We start from the raw sequence: 21,535 nt of genomic DNA, 5'->3' as shown, positions 1-21,535 counted from the left end.
AATGTTCGTGTAAAACGGTGGCTGGGTGAAGGAATATGCTTATTTGCTACCACTGACTTGCGTATGCCACAAGCGTAGCGATGACACTTCCATTGAACTAGTTGAGAATGTTGTGAAAGAGATGCTGAATAGACGCCAGACTTATCCATTCCTGATAAAAATATCAAGTTTCTCCCCAAAACATTGCTCTCATGGACCTTGTAGCTCAGTTGGTCAGGAGCTTCCACCCCCTACACGCGAGTTTCAAGTTCGATTACCCCTCTCCCAATGCCTTGCTTACGTCTAAAAACGAAAATAAATATCGAGCTTATCCAGTACCGATTAACACGTAACGCAAGACTTTGGTTAACAGCATGTCTTTCACCATAGCACCTCTACGAAACGGAACTGAACACAAGAGAGTAACATCATGTGTTTCGAATACGCACCACGAATAAATTCGAGATAATGCTTAGAAACAGCAAATACATCTGGATAAATTCGAAAACTGTTTAGAAACATTCATGAGCGTACCAACTGAAACATATTTGAATTCCCGGCATTTTCTTCAAGTGACCTATGATCCCACTGTCTATACTCGTCAAAGTACATTAAATCAAAACATAACAAGGGGCCGATGATCGCCAAGAATGCTTATGTCTCCTCATTCACGTCAAAGCTACATAAACACTTGAGGAAAAGATGCAGCCTGAACAAAATGCCAGGAGGATTCACTAAAAGGCATGCCAGCGAGGTCAGTCCATCCTTCCCTTCAAGATCTTCTCCTGCACTTCAGTTGGTGTTCTGCAGAAAAATGAATGCACGTGTCAAAACGGCTAGTGTTACTTCTCACATAAATGGAGGGAATTAAATGACCCTCACAAATCTTAATTACTGTGAAGTCGTGACATAGGGAGATTAAGGATATAAAGAACATCAAGGAAAAATCAACAACAAACCACCAAAGAAATTGATTCCTGAGATTCCAAATAATGTTAACCAGTTATGGAATTAGGTTTTATTTATGCTCTACTGTATCACCAACATGATAACTAATCCAAATGTTATGGTAAGAGTAGCCACTGGTCATGACAATGTAGCTTTAACCTTCAGGACAAACAACATTCCTCGATTTCACATAGCATTAATCATATTATGTAAAGCACAATGTTAGTGTTTCACAATTATTTCCCCGATATCATGTTCAGCTGAAGTATATATAGCTACTTGCTTTATTTGGCAGGCAAAGAGATGGAAGAAATGATTCGAATCCTATACCAGCATCTTAAAGAATGAATGACAAAAGGAACAATAGAATCTTACATTGCTTCAAGAGACATTCGCTCTCTATGTACACACCTATCTTCATTTATAACACCGTTTGTATAGAAATTGCGTGATAAGAATATCTGAATAAGTACAGAGAATGTAAGGCTTACACGACAAAGACGTGGCCTCCCCAACCACTCAGACAGTCTCGATCTACTGATGAAAGCAATGCTTGAGAGACAGTCTCAAACAATTCCTCTGGTTCCTGATTGACAATTGGTAGACAAACTGCTGTTAAGACGCTTAGAGCTGTTCTCATTAGTAATAAATATAACAAAGGAGAAGGACATTTTAGCGGTACTAGGAGCAAACATTATCACAATGATCTAATCGATCAGACAGCAATAATTTTCAGCCCCACAGAATCCTCTACACGATTATTGAAGTTCAGTTGGCAATGGAGCCAACTGTTTATCTCTACATATGCTTTTATTTATGTAGCATTTCCCTTGAATTATATTGCCCCTTCCCCAACTCCTTTCAGTAGTAGCAACACACACACACACACACACAAACAAAAGGGTGCAACTAATTGGAGATCTCCAGCTTGTTTTTTCTCTTGATTTCAATGGCCCCATTCTCAAAGCAAACCATTAAATATGAATCACACTGGCCTGAGACAGCATGTCACAGTTACGTATGTGCCTGAATGTTCATTATATATGGGAGACATATGATCCAACAGAATATCTAAAGCACCTAAAACTGAAATTCTCATATCTGAAGAAGTATATAAGCGGATCAACGGCAACAACAACCAGATCAAATAAAATATTGACCAACCATTGACAAAGCTAGTGCAAATTGAATAGAGAAACTAACCATATCAGGCTTGAACATTGCCTCACAAGCACCATAAAGGGACTCGGATGCAGTACCAGCAACAACAAAGTCTTTTGCTAGTTCCCTACATATACAGAACACAAGTAACATCACAACAAGAAGCAAAATCCACATAAACACATAAACAAAATAGAAGTAGCAAGCATGAATATTTATCCTATTTGGGAAGATGAAGAAACAATTTTGAAGTCCTTAGCATATGGGCAGCTAAAAAGTTATGAGAAAGTCGAAAAAGAAAACGAGTGAAAGACAAAAAATAACTTACTTGGCTCCAATTGAATCCATAGTACAGATGAAGGGTTTGTCTTCATCACCTAACCCAGCAATTACAGGCTGAGTGAAGTAGGGACCAAACCTAAATACAAAAAGGAAGACAAACCTTTTAGTTCCTCATCACATTAGGCTCAAGTAATCAATACCCATTAAACTTCCTAAGTATGTATAAAAAAAAAGGATCAGATTTGAGCAAATTCCAAACCTTTTCTCATACAGAATAGCCGAAACGAGGCTCGCAAAAGTCTCGGGCTTCATATCCCTCTCCTCACGAAGCTGGTACAGCTTGTGCCGAAACATGAGCCTCTGATACCTTCAAGTTCACACCAAAATCCCCAAAAATCACACGAAAGAACGCAAAAATAATATAGAGAGTGAGAGAGAGAGAGAAAGAGAGAGAGATGTACAGAGTCTGAGCGTCCGTGGCGAGGCCGGAGAGGCCGATGAAGAGCCTATCATGGACTTGGCTAATCCTCTTGAAGTCGGTGGCGACGGTCTGGAGCTGAACACCGAGGCGGCGATCGCTGGCGATGGCGAAGCAGTTCTTCCCCACCATTGCGACCAGTGCACTCCCATTGTACTCGAAGATCTGCCAACCAAAATTTTGAAAACAAAAATCAAAATCCCCCGTTGGGTAATTACGAAAACCCTAATCAGCATATGTGTGAGTAAAGAATCAAGCTTTGCATCTTCAACTTACCGACATTGGAGAATTAGGGTTTCTCAAAAATCAGAATCGAAATCCAATTGCTTTCACAGACAACTGAAAAGAGAGGGAGAGAGAGATCGTTTGGTTCGTGCAAATGCTTTGCGCACAAGAACACTAAATTATAGGTCGCTTGATTTCTTCTGCGTCACTCCAGCTCTTCCTTCCGGTGTTTGTTTTTCTTTTCTTTTCTTTCAGTTGTTTGTATTGGGTCAAAATTCTACATATGGGCTGTGCCAATCTCTTGTATATCAAAATATTAGATTGGGCTAGGTGGAGGCCTAGCAAATCAAGTTCAAATGATTCACTCAAGTGCGCGTCTAAGGTGCGCACAATTCGTGCAGACCACAATCTGATGGCTGAGATTTGGTGAGCTCCCTGTAGAACCGATTCAAACGGGTTTGGTTCCTCATAAGTGCAGATTTAACTTACACATCTAAGACCTACCCCAACTATTAGACTAAAACTTAAATTTTAGGTTTTAAACCTACCCCAACTTGTTCCAATCATTGGACCAAATATGAGTTTTAACTCTAAACTCTTCTTTTGGGGCAAATTTAGCCTAAGATTCCCCTCGGGTTTGTGTATTGACCTATCATATATGTGTATTTCTTTTTAGTTTTATATTTATAAATTCATTGAATCCAACGACTAAAATCTAATAAGATCTAATTTAACGGTTAAAAACAAATATAAGAAGAGATGGATGATAGGAAGCAGAGACAGGAAGAACGGTTAAAAATAAATATAAGAAGAGATGGCCAAAGGGCTGAAACTTGGCCTAGTGGGTCCTTTTTTTTTTTGGACCCAACCCTCTATTGGAGTTGGGTTTTGGAGCATTTCGAACTGAAATTTGGCCTATGGCCTTATAGCCATCTCCATTAGAGATGACCTTGTAAACATGAAAAATTCCTGATATGAAAGAGACAAGAACAACATGCACAAAATAATATTTTGTATTTGATGATTTTGGATTACAATCTCTCTCAAATTTGATCCTCTGATTCGATCTCCGTAAGGTGTGTATTTGTGGATGTGCGATTGATCCAGGGGCCGTCGAGGCTTGATCTTGGATGAACGGTTGAAAGTTTCTTCAATGGCCGTTGAGGCTTGATCTTAAATGACGGTGATGAACGGATCTTCAAGGGCTGTTGGGCTTAATCTTGAAGGGTGATGAACGGATCTTCAAGGGCTTTTGAGCTTGATCTTGAAGGACGGTTGGATGAACGGATCTTCAAGGCTTTTGGGCTTGATCTTGAAGAACGGTTGGATGTGTGGATTTGTTGATGTTGTTGATCCAAAGGGCCGTTGGGGCTTGATCTTAGGATGAACGGATGATGAACGATGAACACTTTCTTCAAGGGCCGTTGGGGCTTGATCTTGAATTGGTGGAAATTCCTTCGAAGGGCCGTTGGGGCTTGATCTTGAAGGTTGAGTTGACAAAGAACGAAGAGAGCTTTCTTGATCCTTCGGGATTTACTTGAGAGCTTTAGAGTTTCAGAGCTTCAGGGTTTTGGTGTAATGTGAATTGGTTATGAATTTTTTTTCCCCAAATGAATGAATTAGCCTTCTATTTATAGAATTCCAAAACTTGATTTTTGGGATTAAATAATCAGATGAAATAAATCATTTCTGCCAGGTGTTGACATGTGTCCTGTTTGATGACTTTTCCAACTTATTTCGATTTTTTGTTTAGACACACGCTACGTGTAAAATTTATGTAATACATGAGCATTGAAACTTTGATTTATCGGTCAACATTTATTTACCAAAATTTCGATGTCTACAAATGCCCCCACTTCAAGGCGCGTCGTATACATGTGCTTGTCACGTGTAAGAGATGCGTTTTGAAGTCCTTTACTATAGATGTCAATCCAAGGGCCATCGAGGCTTGATCTTGAATTGGGCTGGAGATTTCTTCAAGGGCCATTGAGGCTTGATCTTGAATTGGGTTGAAAGTTTCTTCAAATGCCGTTGAAGCTTGTTCTTGAACTTTGTTTGAAATTTCTTCAAGGGCCGTCGAGGCTTGATCTTGAAGGTTGAAATTGGACCACAAGGAGCTTCATGTGGTAGATAATCTTTGGCTTTGGTAGTGGATGAATTGGCACGTATTTGTTTTTGTGCTTGTTGACTTTCCACAACTTTGATCTTGAATTGGGTTGGAAGATTTTCTGGATTCCTCCAATTGTTGACTTTCCACAGCTTATTCTTGAACTAGATTTGATTCAAGGGTGGTAGACGCTTGATCTTGAATCGAACTTGTGATTTCCTCAAGGGCCGTCGAGGCTTGATCTTGAGTTTAGCTGGAGATTTCTTCAAGGGTTTTTTAGGCTTGATTCTTGAAGGTTGACTCGAACACATGGCAAGCAGGCACGAGGTGAAGGTGACGACTTGTTGCTTTGTTCAATCTTTCTAATTCACACATGAGCAGTTTGGTCAACGGTATGATCTTCAAGATTGATGGGCTTTAATTCCAGTTGGTGACTTGATCTTTAAGGACTTGATTCAAGGGTGGTGAATCGACCTGTGTAGCCCACAACGCCTAGCAAGTCGACCCAAGAATTTCAGGGTTAAAACGAGTCCTCCACCCAGAATGATTGCAACCCTGATGATATGAGATACTTTTGATTTTGAAGAAGTAGCGGATGAATCGGCACGTGCTTTGTTGTGCTTGTCTCCACATGCTTCAATGTATCATTTTCCCTTGTCTTATTTGTTCTTCTGCCAAATGTTGTATCTTCTCTGGAAGCATAAGATGTTGAGATAATGGGTACTTCGAAAGCAGTGCTAGGTAAGCAATCAAGGAAGGGTTCCAGGCAGTCGGTTCCAGATTGGAAGATTGATACCAAGTGCTGGCTTATTGCTTTCTTTCTCCTTGTCCCGCAGGTAAGAACAAGGACAAAGAAAAGGACAGGGAGGAAGCATGATATGAAATACTCTTGCTTTCGAAGAAGTGGTGGCGATTTGACAGCGTTGCACAACGAGGCTTTGCTCTTTGGCGATGGTGCCGTCAATATGTTGTTGAAGCTTATCGAGCTCTTGGATTCAACTCAGACCCCTTCTTCTCTCTAATTCTTCAACTCGAACTCCTTCTGCTAAGTTGATTGTGCATGCCGCATTTCCTTATTTGTTCTCCAGGCAGATGTGGCAGCTTCTTGAGTTCCTCAACTCAGACTCCTTCTGCTGAGTTGACTGTGCATGCTGCATTCTTCTCTGCTTGTTTCTTCTGCACGTTGTCTCCACATGCTGCAAGGTATCATCTTCACTTGCCTTATCTGTTCTCCAGGCAGATGTGACAGCTTCTTTGGAAGTACAACAGCAGAGGAAGATGAGTACTCGAGAGCAATACCATGTAAGCAACCAGGTAAAGGTTCCAGGTAGTCGATTCCTTACCCGAGTTTTGAGTAGAGGTTCCGGCATATTGCTTTCTTTATCCTTGTCTTTGCAGGTAAGAACAAGGACAGGGATAAAGCATGATATGAGATACTTTTGCTTTCTACCCTGGTGATATGAGATACTTTTGCTTTGGTGTCATTTGTTTGCAGAGGTATCCCAAGGAATAAGGAACACTGAGTGACTTGAGAGGCTTCGTTAGGAAGGCATTCTCGGAGATGAAGAAAGGTTTTGTATGTCTGCCTTGCTATGGAAGGTGAATGTGGACAGTTATAGGAAGTTCTTTAATACCTGTAGAGGTACTATTCTTTCACTCGTGTCGGCAACCATTGAGTGATTGATCAATATGGCTTCACGTGCTTTCTTCTTCATCAGAAATCTTCGACAAATTGTCTGTAATTTCCGCCAAGCTGAGTGTGCACGTGACAGGTGTTGACGAGGCTGAAAAAGACTGGCGCCTCTTCGATATCTGGGATCGGCGCTTCGAAAAATTGCCTGTGATTTCCGTAAAGCTGAGTTTGCGTGTGACGGGTGCTGACGCGTCTGGAAAAGCAAGATGTTTCTCCGCTTTCTGAGCTTGCCTCTTCGATTTTTGAATTGGCCTCTTCGATTTTTGAACTCCGTCGAGTGCAGAGGTTGCATGTGACAAGTGCGGACAAGTCTGGAAAGGAAGATTGGCATGTGGTTTCTAAGCAAGCCCAGCTTTTGAGAAAGCTAGCACCTCTTAGATTTTTTGAATTGGCCTCTTCGAATTCTGAGCTCGCCTCTTCGATCTCTGAAATCCCGTCGAGTGCTGATTTTTACAGAGGCACGCAGTTCGTTTCAAAGCACACTTAAATTTTCGCTTGTAGAAACTCCCTTCTTGCACTTATAAGAGCTTGATTTGTCCGACCTCTTCTTTCTTCAACACCTTTGAAAATGTCTGGACCCTCCGACCGTCGTTTTGACTTGAACCTTGGTGAAGAGGTAGTCCCGTCTTCTCCAGACAACATATGGCACCTATCCTTCATATCCCCTACTGGTCCTCTTACCGTTGGGGATTCGGTGATGAAGAATGATATGACCGTTGCGGTGGTGGCCAGGAACCTTGTCACTCCTAAAGATAACAGACTGCTTTCCAAACGGTCTGATGAGTTGGCTGTTAAGGATTATTTGGCTCTCAGTGTGCAGTGTGCAGGTTCTGTGTCTAATATGGCCCAACGTCTATTTGCTCGAACTCGTCAAGTTGAATCATTGGCGGCTAAAGTGATGAGTCTCAAACAGGAGATTAGAAGGCTCAAGCATGAGAATAAACAGTTGCACAGGCTCGCACATAACTATGCTACAAACATGAAGATGAAGATTGACCAGATGCAGGAATCTGATAGTCAGATTTTACTTGATCATCAGAGGTTTGTGGGTTTGTTCCAACAGCATTTGCCTTCATCTTCTGGGGTTGTACCGCGTAATGAAGCTCCAAATGATCAACCTTCGATGCCTTCTCCTCTTGGGGTTCTGCCTAGTACTGAGGCTCTAAATAATCACCCTCTGGTGCCTCCACCTTCTGGAGCTTCGCCGAGTATTAAGACGCCACCTGAGCAATGAAGACTCCCTCCTGTTTATTTTATTTTATTTTTTTAATGTAAACATACGTTTCCGTAAAAAAATTTTTTTAGAGAAATCAATAAACGAGCTTTGCTTCACTCAGTGTACATTTTTTTTTTCACATGGTGTCAAAAGCACCAAAGGGCTCTATGATTACTATTTGTTTTTCACATGGTGTCGTCCACCATCATTTTTTATTTTTATTTTTTATTTTGCTTTCGGTGGTGCTCACACCCACCACCATCATGAACCTTTCAACTTTTATTTTTTAAATTTTTAATTTTTATTATATATATTTTATTTATATATATATATATATATTTTTTTTTTTTCTTTTCCTTCTGCTTTCGATGCCAGATGCACCATGTCTCATCTTTTCCTTTTTTTATATTATAATTTTTTTCATGTACACATACATACATGCATACATACATATACATACATATATATATATATATATAGGGTGCGGGATAGGAGCTTGGAGGAGGAAGAAGGAGGAGCATGGAGGAGGAGGAAGGAGGAGCACGGAAGAGGAGTTGGTGGAGATTCAGACGGCGCGGCGACAGAGTTGGCACCACCGTCCAACATCTCGAATGTGAAGCTCTGTTGGTGAGGAGGGGTTGGGCTGGATGTCGCAGAGATAGCTGACTGATCCTCGGAGAGCCTGAGTTTCTTCCTGCACACCTCGCCATCCTCTTCGTTGCTGATGCCACGAAAGCCGTTTCTCTCGCTCTACTTGCTGCTCAACGGTGTTGTTGGGGAGAATGTACCAGATGATGCATTGTAGCACCACCACTTGCACCACAACGTTGCCGTTGCAGGTGAAGTTGGTCGATAGCTTGGAGCTTGACGTAACCGTGGAAGAAAAGACGAAAGAGTGGAGTTCGTGGTGCATGCAGGAAGTCTCGGCCTTGAAGTGGACGAGGGCACGACGAGAGCAGATCCACCATTTTTTTTAAGGCTTTGCGGAGCTCTGACCTAGAGAATATCCTTAGCAAATCCCTATCACCCTTGGTTGGCTGCTTGTGTTCTTCTTCAGTCTGATGCTGCTGTTGGTGCTATTTTCTTCACGTCGGTGGACGAATCCATGGGCTTGCGGATATGAATGAGATTCGCCTGGAGGATTTGGTTGTTCAGGTAGCAACATTGGGGAAATAGGGGGTCCGTTTCCGAATCGGGTCGAGCGGAGCGGGCCGGAGAGTGGATGTTTAGAGGGAAAAACCATAGCCTTTTGATATTGCTGTGAACTTGTCGGTGATGACAACGACCTCCAGGATTTTCCCGAACTGCTCGAAATAGCGTCTCATGGTGTCGACTCGAGTCTTCCACGGTAATCCTCCAACAAAGATCTTGGTTTTGGTTGTATCACCAAATTGTTTGCCACTGTAACCGTTTGCTCCGACCTTGATCATTTTTACTGATATGGTATACGTTTTTAGCAGGGAGCGGATACAGCGACAGGTATGTTAAGGCCAACTTGTTCCGGGTGTGCGCACCATGTGCAGCACATATGGTTTGGTGGAAATTCGGGTTCAGGATCTCTGACATCGGCTGAAACGTCTTGGATTCGACATCAAAGAGCTCAATGTGTCGAAAATTCTTACCGGGCCAGCGAGTCGCGATAGCGTTTTGTTTGTCATCGTGGAGAGCTGCCGGAGTGAAGCAGTGGAGGCGGCGGTCTCTGGGAACTGCTCCATGATTAGAAGCTTGGCGCCACGGTACTCGAAGAGGAAGAGGAAGAAGAAGCCGAGCCTGGTGCAGCTTCTGGGGACTTGACTTCGAGGCGTGGCTCGTGAGGAAATGGGAGAGTGTGAGCTGCTGGACCGCACTGTGGGCCGAGGAGAAATGGGGATGGGTCGCTGACGAGGGCCCGGCTTTTGAGTTATGTATACGCATATATATATAATACTTGTATATTCCTTTTCTTTTTTTATTTTTTATTTTTTATTTTTTATTTTTGGTAAATACATAATAACATATGTATTCATTTTTTTGTAATAAAATTGACTATATTTAATAAACACTTATTTTTTTATTTTGATGTGACTGAACTCAAAGTTGAATGATCAAGCTACCTACGTACCCTTCCAAAGAAAGAGATCAAGTCAAAATGTAGTTCGAATACATTTTTTTTGTGCCGTACGCAGTTTATGCTCTTGCAGGCCAGGAGCGTCTTGGTGCCATTTGCAGTTTCAACTCGTGCAGGCAAGGAGCTTTGGTGTCTCCTTTTATGCTCGTGCGAACCAAGAGCGTTGGTTCGTGCAGTTTAGGCTCGTGCGAACAAGGAGCTTTGTTGGTTCGTCAAGCGATCCGGGAGAGTCGTTCCTCGCAATCTTCATAGCAAAGAGCCTTGACTGAGTAGTTGAAGAAGTCTTTTGGGAAGATGCCACACATCGTTATGGGGATTGATGATCTTCGTGTCAAAGTTTCATTATCTCTAACACTTTCACATTGTTCTGGAGGTTGACAGGAGCTGCTTTGCCCCATTTCCCATTGGTGAACTTGTGGAATAGATGGTTGCTGCCTGGAGAGGCGTTCCTCGCAATCTTTATAGCAAGGAGCCTTGACCGAGTAGCTGAATAATTTTCTGAGGAATGAGAGATCGCGCATGGTCGATCTTTGTGTTGAAATTTCCTCATCTTCAACACTTTCACATTGCTTTGGAGGTTGGCGAAAGTTGCTTTGCCCTCTTTCCGATGGGTAAACTTATGGAGAAGTCATATGCTTCTTGTGCATTTTCTTCGGAATGACATGAGTCCATCCTTCAACTTCACTTGGCTTGACTGGCATGGTTTTGAAGCATGCCCTCAGCGATTGAGTTGAAAATTTTGAGTTGACAAAGCCAGAAGTGACGTCTTCTTCCGGGATTTCATATTCTTTGTCTTCTTGGGCCTCCTCTTCAGTGTGGTCCTCTTGGGTTTGTTGGCGTGAAGATTGGCCGGTGTAGATGATGGTGCACCTCTTTACCTTCAGTGGTCCTTTTGTGTCAACCTCCAAAGCTACTTGGCGCTTCATCCTTGAAGGAATCAAGCTTTGAACATCGTCTTTTCCTGCTAGAATGTCGAGCTTTTCTTCCTTTGGCGTTGTTTTCCTGTTTCTAGAAGGCTTCTTAGTTTCTTCAAGTCTGTCCGTAGCCGACCGTTGCGGAGGAGATCTAGCTGTGCCGCTTTGTTTCTTGGGTTTTGATAACCTTTCAAAGACAGATCTTTGCAATGTTGACGTCTTAAACCTTTTGAAGACGGAAGTTCGGTCTCGACCACTGATGCGATCAAGTGCCGAAATTCTAGGTTTTGAATGATTCAGCCTGTCGAAGACTGAAGTTTGAGGGGCGGGTTTAGGCTTCTCTTTTGGCCTTGTGGCTTGTGGTCTTGGCTTCCTCGTTTTTTTGTAGGTCGCCGATGTCTACCCTTCCTTATCACCAGTAGATGCATCTTAGTTGCTTGCCCCCGGTGATGGTTGTGTAGGAGGTGCCGTGTGACTTGAACATTGACAGGAATGGTCATGCATGCTTCGGAGATGCATAGGATCGAGTGATCCAAACACGATAATAGTAGTGTGTGCCGCAACCGTGTCTTCAAGGTCAAGCTCGATTTTCCCTTGTTGTGCTAGCTTTAGGATGAGATCTTTCAGTACGAAGCACTTTTCCGTTGGATGACTAAAGAAACGGTGGAATTTACAGTACCTTGGACTATCAGTACGATTCATCTCTTCCGGCCGTCTGCACTCAGGTAGGTCGATCACCTTTTTGTCAAGCAAGTCTTTCAACATGGCAACCACATCAGAGTCGGGGAATGGATAAGTCTTCTCCTCGAGCTCCTTCAAAGTACGTCTACGCATCTCTTGATTATGAAAAGCTTCGGCTTGAATCACCTTGCCTCGTGTAGAGATTTTGACGGGAGTTGTGTTGACCGTCATTGCTTCCTTGGTGGATTTCCACGCAGCCTTCTCCCCCTTTGTCCCAAGAGCTTTGTCATTCTTGTAGTCGGCAATCGGTTATTTCTTCCCATGATGGGCGATGCTCAACTCCATGTCATGGGCGTGGGTGGCTAACTTTTCAAAGGTCCGTGGTTTGATGCCTTGAAGGATGTAGTGTAATCCCCACTGCATGCCTTGAACACACATCTCGATCAAGGAGGTCTTCGAAAGTCTGTCTTTGCAGTCAAGACTTAGAGTGCGCCATCGGTTGATGTAGTCCACGACTGGCTCATCTTTCCATTGCTTCGTACTTGTTAGCTCCAACATGCTTACAGTGCGGCGGGTGCTTTAGAAGCGATTAAGGAATTCTCTTTCCAATTGCTCCCAGTTGTTGATGGACTCAGGCTCTAGGTCCGTGTACCACTCAAAGGTGTTTCCTTTCAGCGAGCGCACAAACTGCTTGGCGAGGTAGTCTTCCTCCGTCCCCGCGTTGTTGCAAGTTTCGACGAAATGTGCAACGTGCTGCTTTGGGTTTCCTTTTCCATCAAACTGCATGAACTTTGGTGGTTGATAACCCCTTGGCACCTTTAGGGCATCAATCTTCTTGAAGTAGGGCTTCAAGTAGAACAAGGAGGTATGTGAGCTCCCTTTGTACTGCGCCTTGATGGTGTTGATGATCACCTCTTACAGCTGCTGGATAGAAAGAGATCCTATGAGTGCCGTTGCTTGGTCTGGCTCCGGCTTCACATCGATTTTCTCCACCTGAGGCTCATCTTCTTCGCCAGCTCCTCTCTTTAGTAGATCATCCTCTGGGTCGGGGTTCTCGCCGTCCTGTGGCCCTAGTCGGCTGACGAGTTCAGCGATTTGCAAGTCTTTTTCTTCCACAGTTCGGGTTAGCCTTGCGATTACTTCATTCATCTGAGCCAGCTGCTCATCGATTGAAGTTGTTCCAGTGGTCATGACTTGCATGGCTGAACTGCCGCTTGAATCGACATCGGAGAGCATGGATTCGGAGTATTTCCTTGGGCTTTCCCCCCTGGTGCCCTTAGTGAGGCTAAGGTGATCACATGCTCGTGCCTTGGGTGCTCTTGCTCCCTTGGCAGAGTTGATGCAGAGGTGAAAGAGGCGGCAGAAGTAGCTCTTGCCTTGCTTCGAGTCGTGATGCCGAAAGTGACACCACTTGCGACGAGGATGCTTTTGTTCTTTGCACTGGTTGCGGGAACAGTTTGAGCCTTCCTTGATGCCATTGATTTTGGAAGTGTGCTTGAATTTCTTGAACGGAGAAAGAGATGAAAGGTAGAGATGGTCCCACTGGGCGTGCCAAATTTGTAAACACGAAAAATTCCTGAAATGAAAGAGACAAGAACAACGTGCATAAAATAATATTTTGTATTTGATGATTTTGGGTTACAATCTCTCTCAAATTTGATCATCTGATTCGATCTCCGTAAGGTGTGTATTTGTGGATGTGCGATTGATCCAGGGGCTGTCGAGGCTTGATCTTGGATGAACGGTTGAAAGTTTCTTCAAAGGCCGTTGAGGCTTGATCTTGAATGACGGTGATGAACGGATGTTCAAGGCTTTTGGGCTTGATCTTGAAGAACGGTTGGATGTGTGGATTTGTTAATGTTGTTGATCCAAAGGGCTGTTGGGGCTTGATCTTAGGATGAACGGATGATGAACGATGAACACTTTCTTCAAGGGCCGTCGGGGCTTGATCTTGAATTGGTGGAAGTTCCTTCGAAGGGCCGTTGGGGCTTGATCTTGAAGGTTGAGTTGACGAAGAACGAAGAAAGCTTTCTTGATCCTTCGGGATTTGCTTGGGAGTTTTAGAGTTTCAGAGCTTCCGGGTTTTGGTGTAATGTGAATTGGTTATGAATTTTTTTTTCCCCAAATGAATGAATTAGCCTTCTATTTATAGAATTCCAAAACTTGATTTTTGGGATTAAATAATCAGATGAAATAAATCATTTCTGCCAGGTGTTGACACGTGTCCTGTTTGATGACTTTTCCAACTTATTTTGATTTTTTGTTTAGACACACGCTACGTGTAAAATTTATGTAATACATGAGCGTTGAAACTTTGATTTATCGGTCAACATTTATTTAACGAAATTTCGATGTCTACAGACCTAATAATATCGGGCTAAAAATTTAACCCATAAAGATTGGAGCAAAAAAACTATTTGTGAGTTAAAACCTAAATTTTCTCAGTTTAAAGTTTTGGATTTTAACCCAATGGTTAAAGATGATCTAATAAGAGTTGTAAGATCATTTAGGCGAATGAAATCTAACAGCTTTTCTTTAGATATGTAACTTAAATTTGCATTTTTTATGTGCACTAAAATTTAGTGTTGTCTGTATTATTTCACATGATCATCTAATTATCTCTCTCTTATAGAGGTGAACCACCATACATGTGAACTCTTTCTCTATCATAATATCTAGTTATAGAATTTGGCTATAATACTTATAAAGGACTTAGTAATACTACCACCATAAGGCAGTGAACATGCTGTTATGACATCTAAGAAGTATATTTGATTGTCAGATGATGATAATACTAAATATTGTGAATACTGTAGCTAGTTCTCTAATTGTAATTTAAAATTGTGGTCGAATAGGCTCGTCTGGGTTTGTTGTAGCAAATATAAATGCTTTTCAAGTGTATTTGTTTACACTCATTAACATTCACTAGACTAGACTAAATATTAGGATAGTCCTATTTTTGTTTGTTGGAAGGACTAACTTAATGAGATTAGGCGGGACTTGCCTAGACTAAAGGCTTCACTACACCGTCTTAGCAAGGCCCCCAAAATCAGGAGGACTGCTAAGACCGTATCTTCTTCGCCCCTCCCCGCTTCGCTCCTATTTTCTTTTTTTCTGGAAAACTCCTCTTCGTGCAAGGTCGTCATGGGTCTGTGGTTTGTATAGGCGAAGAACATCAGCAAAAACTCGATTTCTGAGAAACCCATTTCGAGGGTTGGAGTTGAAGACGAGAGGATTTCAAGATTCAGATCTTGAATTTGAGGCGCATGATTTAGTCTAATGGGTCCATGCAGGTGAATCACAGCAGCAGAACCCGTTTTCTGATTATAAACTTGTTTTCTGAGAAACTTATTTTATGGGTTAGCATTGAAGATGAGAATGATTTTGAGATTGGGGTCTTGAATTTGAGGCGCATGATTTCGTTTAATGGTTTTCATTCTTCAGTTGTCAAGGCCATGGGGAAGAATAACAATCATGGCAATTCATCTAACTCTTCGTCTTCATCAAGTTTGCTTTCTCAGCTAAAATTAAATTGAATTGCAATTTGCATGTGATTGGTCAAGGATCAGACCTTGTTTTGCCGCCCTGGTACTTTAATCCTTCTCAAGTTATAAGTCAATCCCTTCTTTTTTCTTTGGTTTTAATATTGATTGACCTTGGATTATTTTTCTGATTTGCAGAATGCAAGCCTCCAAAGATGGCTAAAGATTTTCTCAAATCAATCACCTAGGTTTTTTTCTTTCTAGTATTTCTTTCTTTTTGGTTGGTTTTCTGATTGTTTAATTTGTATTATTTTTTGTGTTAATCTTCTTGGTTGCTAAGAAAATTTGATGGGAAAGATTGAAAATTCAAGATTTTGATTCCTTGGTATACTGCTAAATATTTGATTGTTATAGAGTGCATTTTAGTTTATTTAGACGAAAAATGGAAAGTTTTTCATAATTAAAAATAAAAAATTAAAAATAGACATATCTAATTTAACACTGCACCAAACGTTTCATAATTTTAGTACTGCTTAGTCCATGCTAAGCCAATCCAACTTAGTCTTTGAAGCTAGTTCAGTCCGAGATAGTTTGGTGCACCAAACACACCCTTAGTATAAACATTCAGAATGTTTTAGAACTATGTAAATGCCCACATAATTTGACTAAAGAGGGAATAATGGAAGTCAAGATTGTAGAGTAATATTGTAGGCTTAAATACTATAAGTTTGATTGTTACTATTTTGGTATGTAAAGTTTTCTTCGTACATTTAAAAAGTTGTCAGATCAAAACCTCTATATATAGAGATATGTTTGTATCCTCCTCAGTACAACACACAAGATCAAAGGTAGAAAGTGAATACCTAATCTCCCTCCCTTCTTTATCTGCATTCATTGTATGGTATAGTTACAAAAACAGTGTGAAACATTGCTCCTGTTTCACTTTGATCTCTAGTAAAAGGGTTTTCTCTCTCACTTTTGCCTATTTATAACACGTTATTAGTACGGCTTTCTAACCCTAACCAGTTTTCATTTCCATGCTGAAAATGATTCTCGTAAGGATCTTACTATTTCTCTACATTCTCTTTCTCACCTGCTTTGTGATCCTTCGCCACCACAAAGAAGAGTTGCTACCACATGTCTTCTACTAGTCCTCAATATAATAATTACTTTTATTTTTTTATTTTTTATTTGGTGTAGCTCCTGATTACTAACTTATTGTTTATTTATGTAAATTTTATTGCATTTTTAGATGGTGTGGTATAACCACCCATCCTACATTGCATATTTAATTTTACTATAATTTTAGATGGTGCGGTATAATCGCCGATCTTGAGGCAGGAAATCTTGGGGACTCCATTAAAAAGGGAAACATGACATCCTTCTAAGATCGGGCGAAATCCATGATCTTTATTCGTCGCCACATTCATGAAAGATTAAGAGCGAATACCTGACAGTTGAAGATCCACTAGCTTTTCGGAATGCATTGAGAGATAGATATCATCACTAAAAAACAGTGATTCTCCCAAAAGCTCGTTATTACTAGACACATATGCGAATCCAAGATTTTAAGTCTGTCCCTGAGTATAACTATGTAATGTTTAGAATTAGCTCTCAAATGAAACTTTGTGAGGAGGATGTCAATGAGCAGACACGCTGGAAAAGACATTCAGTACTTTTCATGCCTTTAGTTTGCTCATGCAGCAGCAATATAGAGAGGCGATTTTACAGAGTAAAACTAGCTGATATCAGTACTCCTTGTGGTTGAGCAGAACAATGAGCTTCTGATGAAAAATCATCAGTCTCGACCAACTGGATCAGCACCACTCTTAGAAGTGAATGTTGCTTCCCTTGAAGCAATCACCACCTCCTCTCGTGGCAGTAATTAAGACGATGATGTGACTACAAGTGAGGCCGATGGAATCGAAAAGGTAAGAACGATGATGTTCAATTTTACAATCAAGGTCCAAGGCACAATCCAAACTTGAGCTTTAAAAATGTAAACTGGGTAAAGCTCATATGAATAACTATAACAATCCACAAATTATTTGGAAGCAAAATCCGGTGATAGGCCAAAATAAGGTCATGGTTACTCTTTACTCTATTAATAATATTAAATCTCCTTAAAAAAACAATTATTCTAATTTTATCTTGGTTACTTTATGGCTGCATCTAACCTCCTCATTAGAATGCCTACATACCCTCAAACGGGATCAAGCCATTCGTAGTTCGCCATCAAATTTAAACCGTTTACTAAAAATATTCAAGTGGCAGATATGTTTAATACTAGATTCAAACAATCGAATTACATCAAACGAGTATCAAATATGAAATCAAAATATCGAATTTAACTTAAAAAGGCAACGTCTGCCTATTGGCCACACATCGCCGCAGACTGCGATTTCTGGAGTAACGAAAACCCCATTTTCCGACTAACTCAAAAAATAGCCAAATTTCACAAAATTGTAGAGCATAACTAGGGGAATAACTTTCATACTAGGCCGAAGTCTATTCGGTCAAGAAATACCTAAAATTGCCCTTGATCATTCGAAAACATTAGACATAGGTGTTACTCGATTCATCTTCTCCGCTGCTTCGCTGCCCTCAAACTTGTTTGGGATTTGATCTAGACCTCAAGGGGAGTTGAACAAGGGTGGTGGTTGACGATGGTAGTTGCAAAAACAGCGGATCGCCGCCGTGACACCCACGAAACCCACCAGTTTCATTCTTCGTGAATATGGGGTTAAATCAAATGGAATTTGGGTGGAAATGGAAGAGTGGAGGTCGGGTTGGAGTGTGCAGGTGGTGGTTGGGTGGAATTGGTCAAAAAATCGACGAAAAATTGGCCACCCAGAACCGGGTCATGTCACGTAGGGAAAATGGATTATGGGTGGATCCGGTTCCCTTTTTTTCCCCATTCTCTCCTTGCTCCCTCTTCCCATTAGTCAGTTTTCCCCCTCATTTCTCTCATTTTCTTTCTTTCCCCCATCACAGCCACACATGTGGCATCATCTCAACGGTCCATGCTCCAGCAAAGCTGGAGCCTTCTAGAAATGGAGGGCCAAATGACCAAAATGCCCTCATCTTTGTTCGTTTCGATCTCCTTCGTTATAACTCCTTTTGTTAATGGTTTTCACCTACGCGTTTGTGAGATCGAGCTCTATCCAAATATGCCAAAAAATACCGCGAAACATATAAGGATAAAATACGTCCTCGTATAATTATGTTTAGCCAACTAGGAGCATTTTCGTTTTTTTGACTTATTGAAATAAAATTATACGCCGTGAATATAAATGCGTTGTAACTCTGAATACAACTACAAAATACTTAATTAGCAATAAAATCCAGAATAGGGATTTCATTTCCCCCCATTTGAATTTCATAATTAAATTTCATATTTAAAAATAATTAGGGTATTACAATAACACTCCTAGGAATCCTGAAGGAGTCTAAAATAGGTGTGGTTGGAATGGGCGTTGGGTGCGTACCTGTCGTACACCGAAACATCCTGTAGATCATTATCAAGCCTCCCTCAAAGGAAAGAATGTCAAAACTAATTTCATCGACTAGGCTGATCTAATGGATATATCTGATCTAGTATTCAATATATTAGGTCAATTGAACACAATCGACTTTGTTGTGGAAAGGGGGAATGAAGTTCATGGGTCTAAATAAATCACTTTTATTTTTATTGTACTCTTGCTTTCCTTATCTAAACTTGTCATTTAAAGCTTGTATTTCAATTCAATAAAGGTGTCATTGCAGTTTCCCTTTTATTATGAATAAATTGTTTTTAATTTTGATTGTCTTACTTAGAAAAATGTCACATCCCGGCCCGGGGTGGACCACTTCCAGGGCCCGCTCCACCATCGTAGCACGATATTGTCCGCTTTGGGCCCCAACTACGCCCTCACGGTTTTGTTTTTGGGAACTCACGAGCAACTTCCCAATGGGTCACCCATCCTGGGAGTGACCTGGCCTCATTCTCACTTAACTTCGGAGTTCCTACGAAACCCGAAGCCAGTGAGCTCCCAAAAGGCCTCGTGCTAGGTAGGGATGAGAATATACATTTAAGGATCACTCTCCTGGGCGATGTGGGATGTTACAATCCACCCCCCTTAGGGGCCCGACGTCCTCGTCGGCACACACACGGCCAGGGTTAGGCTCTGATACCAAATTGACACACCCCGATCCTAGAATCAAGGCGTGCTGGCCGTCACACCTTGATTCTAGGATCGGGGTGTGTCAGTTTGGTATCATAGCCTAACCCTGGCCGCGTGTGTGCCGACGAGGACGTCGGGCCCCTGAGGGGGGTGGATTGTAATAAAAAGGATAGGAAAAAATTGTGGCAATTCTCAAAACAGGAACAATGGTGAAGATAATTATCTCGTAGACCATGCAACGACACATACGATACTTGAGATTGAAAATATTCCTCAAGTCCGATGCTTACAAAAGCAAAAGTAATAACAATATTTAGCCAATTAGACGTAACTGAAGGCTTAGGAAAAGCTTAGGTCATGTTACCAAATGGAGCAATATTGTCCATACAAAATAAGTTATACGCTACTCGATCTACAAGAAATTTATTAAGTTTTAAAGATATACGTCCGAATCGATATCAAATTGTAATGAAAAACGCAGATAATGTGGAATATTTATGCATCACCTCTAGTGATACCCAGAAGCGTACATTGAAGAAGTTGTGTAGTTTATCGAGTGAATTGTATTATACATGTATAAAAACAATTGAAGCACATAATGTCATAAGTCAGAAGTTCATTGATCCAAAACTTGACATGTTTTGGCATGACCATATGGGTCATCTAAGATCCACCATGATGCGTATGATCATTACCATCTCTAATGGACATTCATTATTGAGCAGACATATTGTTATTTCAAATGATAACCCTTGCAAGGCTTGTTCTCAAGGGAAGTTGGTATATTTGACCATCACAATCAAAGGTTGATGATGAATTCCCATCATTTTTGCAAGAATTCAATGAGATATTTGTGGGCCTATTCAACCACCTTGTGGACGATTTTGATACTTATATGATTTTGGTTGATGCATCCACTTGATGGTCACAAGTTTATCTCTTGTCTACTTAAAATGTAACTTTTGCGAGACTTCTTGCTCAGATAATTAAATTTCGAGCACAGTTCCCAGGTCATCATATTAAGTCAATTCGATTATGAATTTCTTATTTTTATTAAAATACGAGTATTATTATGGCGAATAGAAACTGAAATTGAAATTATTCTGAAGTTTTAATTGGTTTGTTCTCCCCTCACTCTCATCTAATGGCATGATTATCATTGCGAGTAGAAACTGAAATTATTCTGACTATGAGTTTCTTAAGTTTATTTAAATATGAGTATTGAAACAATTTTTGAGCTGCTTACTTGGAACAGGAATTAAATTTATTTTTTATTCTCGAGTTTTTTTTGGTCAAATATTATTGAGGTCCTTGGATTTACAGAAGTTTGGGTATGAGAATCATTTCACATCTTAACTCTTCTCTGTATTTACTCACACACGTGAACTTGAAAGAAAAAAAATTTGAGCTTTCGCCTGTAATATGTAATGTATGAAAATAAGGAACCATATCAACTAGGGGCTAATTGATCGGGTTGTCATTTTTTTCCTTTATTTCAAAGCTCTTTGATTCTCATTCTCCCATTTTTGTTAAGTAAACATACCCCCAATTCTTAATTTATCTTGTGTTTACTAACACACATTGGAAAAGGTGTGAATTTCCCTTTAATTCATTAATTTAATACATATGTAGTCGAATAAGATCAACTAGGCTGATTCTTTCTTTTCTTCTCCTATTCATAAGTTTTTTCATCTCATTCTTGTTAAGATACTATATACATGGCATAAATGGATCTCATGCCTCAGTCGGCTATGAGCCCTTTTTCATTCTGTTAGATAAGAATTAGAACTTAACTTATGCTCATTTCCTTTCATCTCATCCCATTTGATCTAAGGCATGTTTATGGGCGCCATTTCGACCGATTTGTCAACTATATATTTTTTCCCAATGTAAACAATATTACTACATTAATTTATACTTTTTTATTTATTTTGTTCTTGTTAAGTATGCATGCTGCAAAAGTATCTCGTACCTCCTGTGTCGCCTATATACGTTTTTTCTTTTGTTACATAAGAATTTGAACTTAACTTATGCTCATTTTCTTTCACCTAGTGATTTTAATTTTAGGAGCATTTACGGTGGTCATTTCGACCAATTTC

The 21,535-nt window shown here is 40.8% G+C and overlaps 1 protein-coding gene and 1 long non-coding RNA gene across 2 annotated transcripts; one reads left to right on the top strand and one right to left on the bottom strand.

Moving 5' to 3' along the window:
• Positions 1-402: 402 nt before the first annotated feature.
• On the bottom strand, positions 403-3,351 carry LOC126605015 (proteasome subunit beta type-3-A). Its single transcript, XM_050272365.1, has 7 exons — positions 3,125-3,351; positions 2,832-3,013; positions 2,630-2,737; positions 2,417-2,506; positions 2,131-2,215; positions 1,419-1,513; positions 403-783 (listed from the first exon to the last, which is right to left on the bottom strand). The coding sequence occupies exons 1-7, from the start codon at positions 3,128-3,130 to the stop codon at positions 735-737; spliced, it is 615 nt and encodes a 204-aa protein (XP_050128322.1). The 5' UTR covers positions 3,131-3,351; the 3' UTR covers positions 403-734.
• An 11,429-nt stretch (positions 3,352-14,780) lies between these two features.
• Positions 14,781-15,684, top strand: LOC126605432 (uncharacterized). Its single transcript, XR_007616952.1, has 2 exons — positions 14,781-15,379; positions 15,472-15,684. It is a non-coding gene; the product is annotated as an uncharacterized LOC126605432 (long non-coding RNA).
• The last annotated feature ends 5,851 nt before the right edge of the window (positions 15,685-21,535 follow it).

The sequence above is a fragment of the Malus sylvestris genome, chromosome 15 (assembly GCF_916048215.2).
Source record: "Malus sylvestris chromosome 15, drMalSylv7.2, whole genome shotgun sequence".
NCBI classification, from domain to species: domain Eukaryota; kingdom Viridiplantae; phylum Streptophyta; class Magnoliopsida; order Rosales; family Rosaceae; genus Malus; species Malus sylvestris.
Note: the sequence above shows the minus strand (reverse complement) of the source record. Positions and strands in the feature narration are given on the sequence as shown.

Bases quoted from the DNA above. Each gene is read 5' to 3' on its own strand.
- LOC126605015 (XM_050272365.1), bottom strand. The intron at 2,216-2,416 runs GTAAGTTATTTT...CTGTATATGTAG, and splicing joins ATGGATTCAATTGGAGCCAA to GGAACTAGCAAAAGACTTTG. The intron at 784-1,418 runs GTAAGCCTTACA...ATTTTTCTGCAG, and splicing joins GGAGGCCACGTCTTTGTCGT to AACACCAACTGAAGTGCAGG.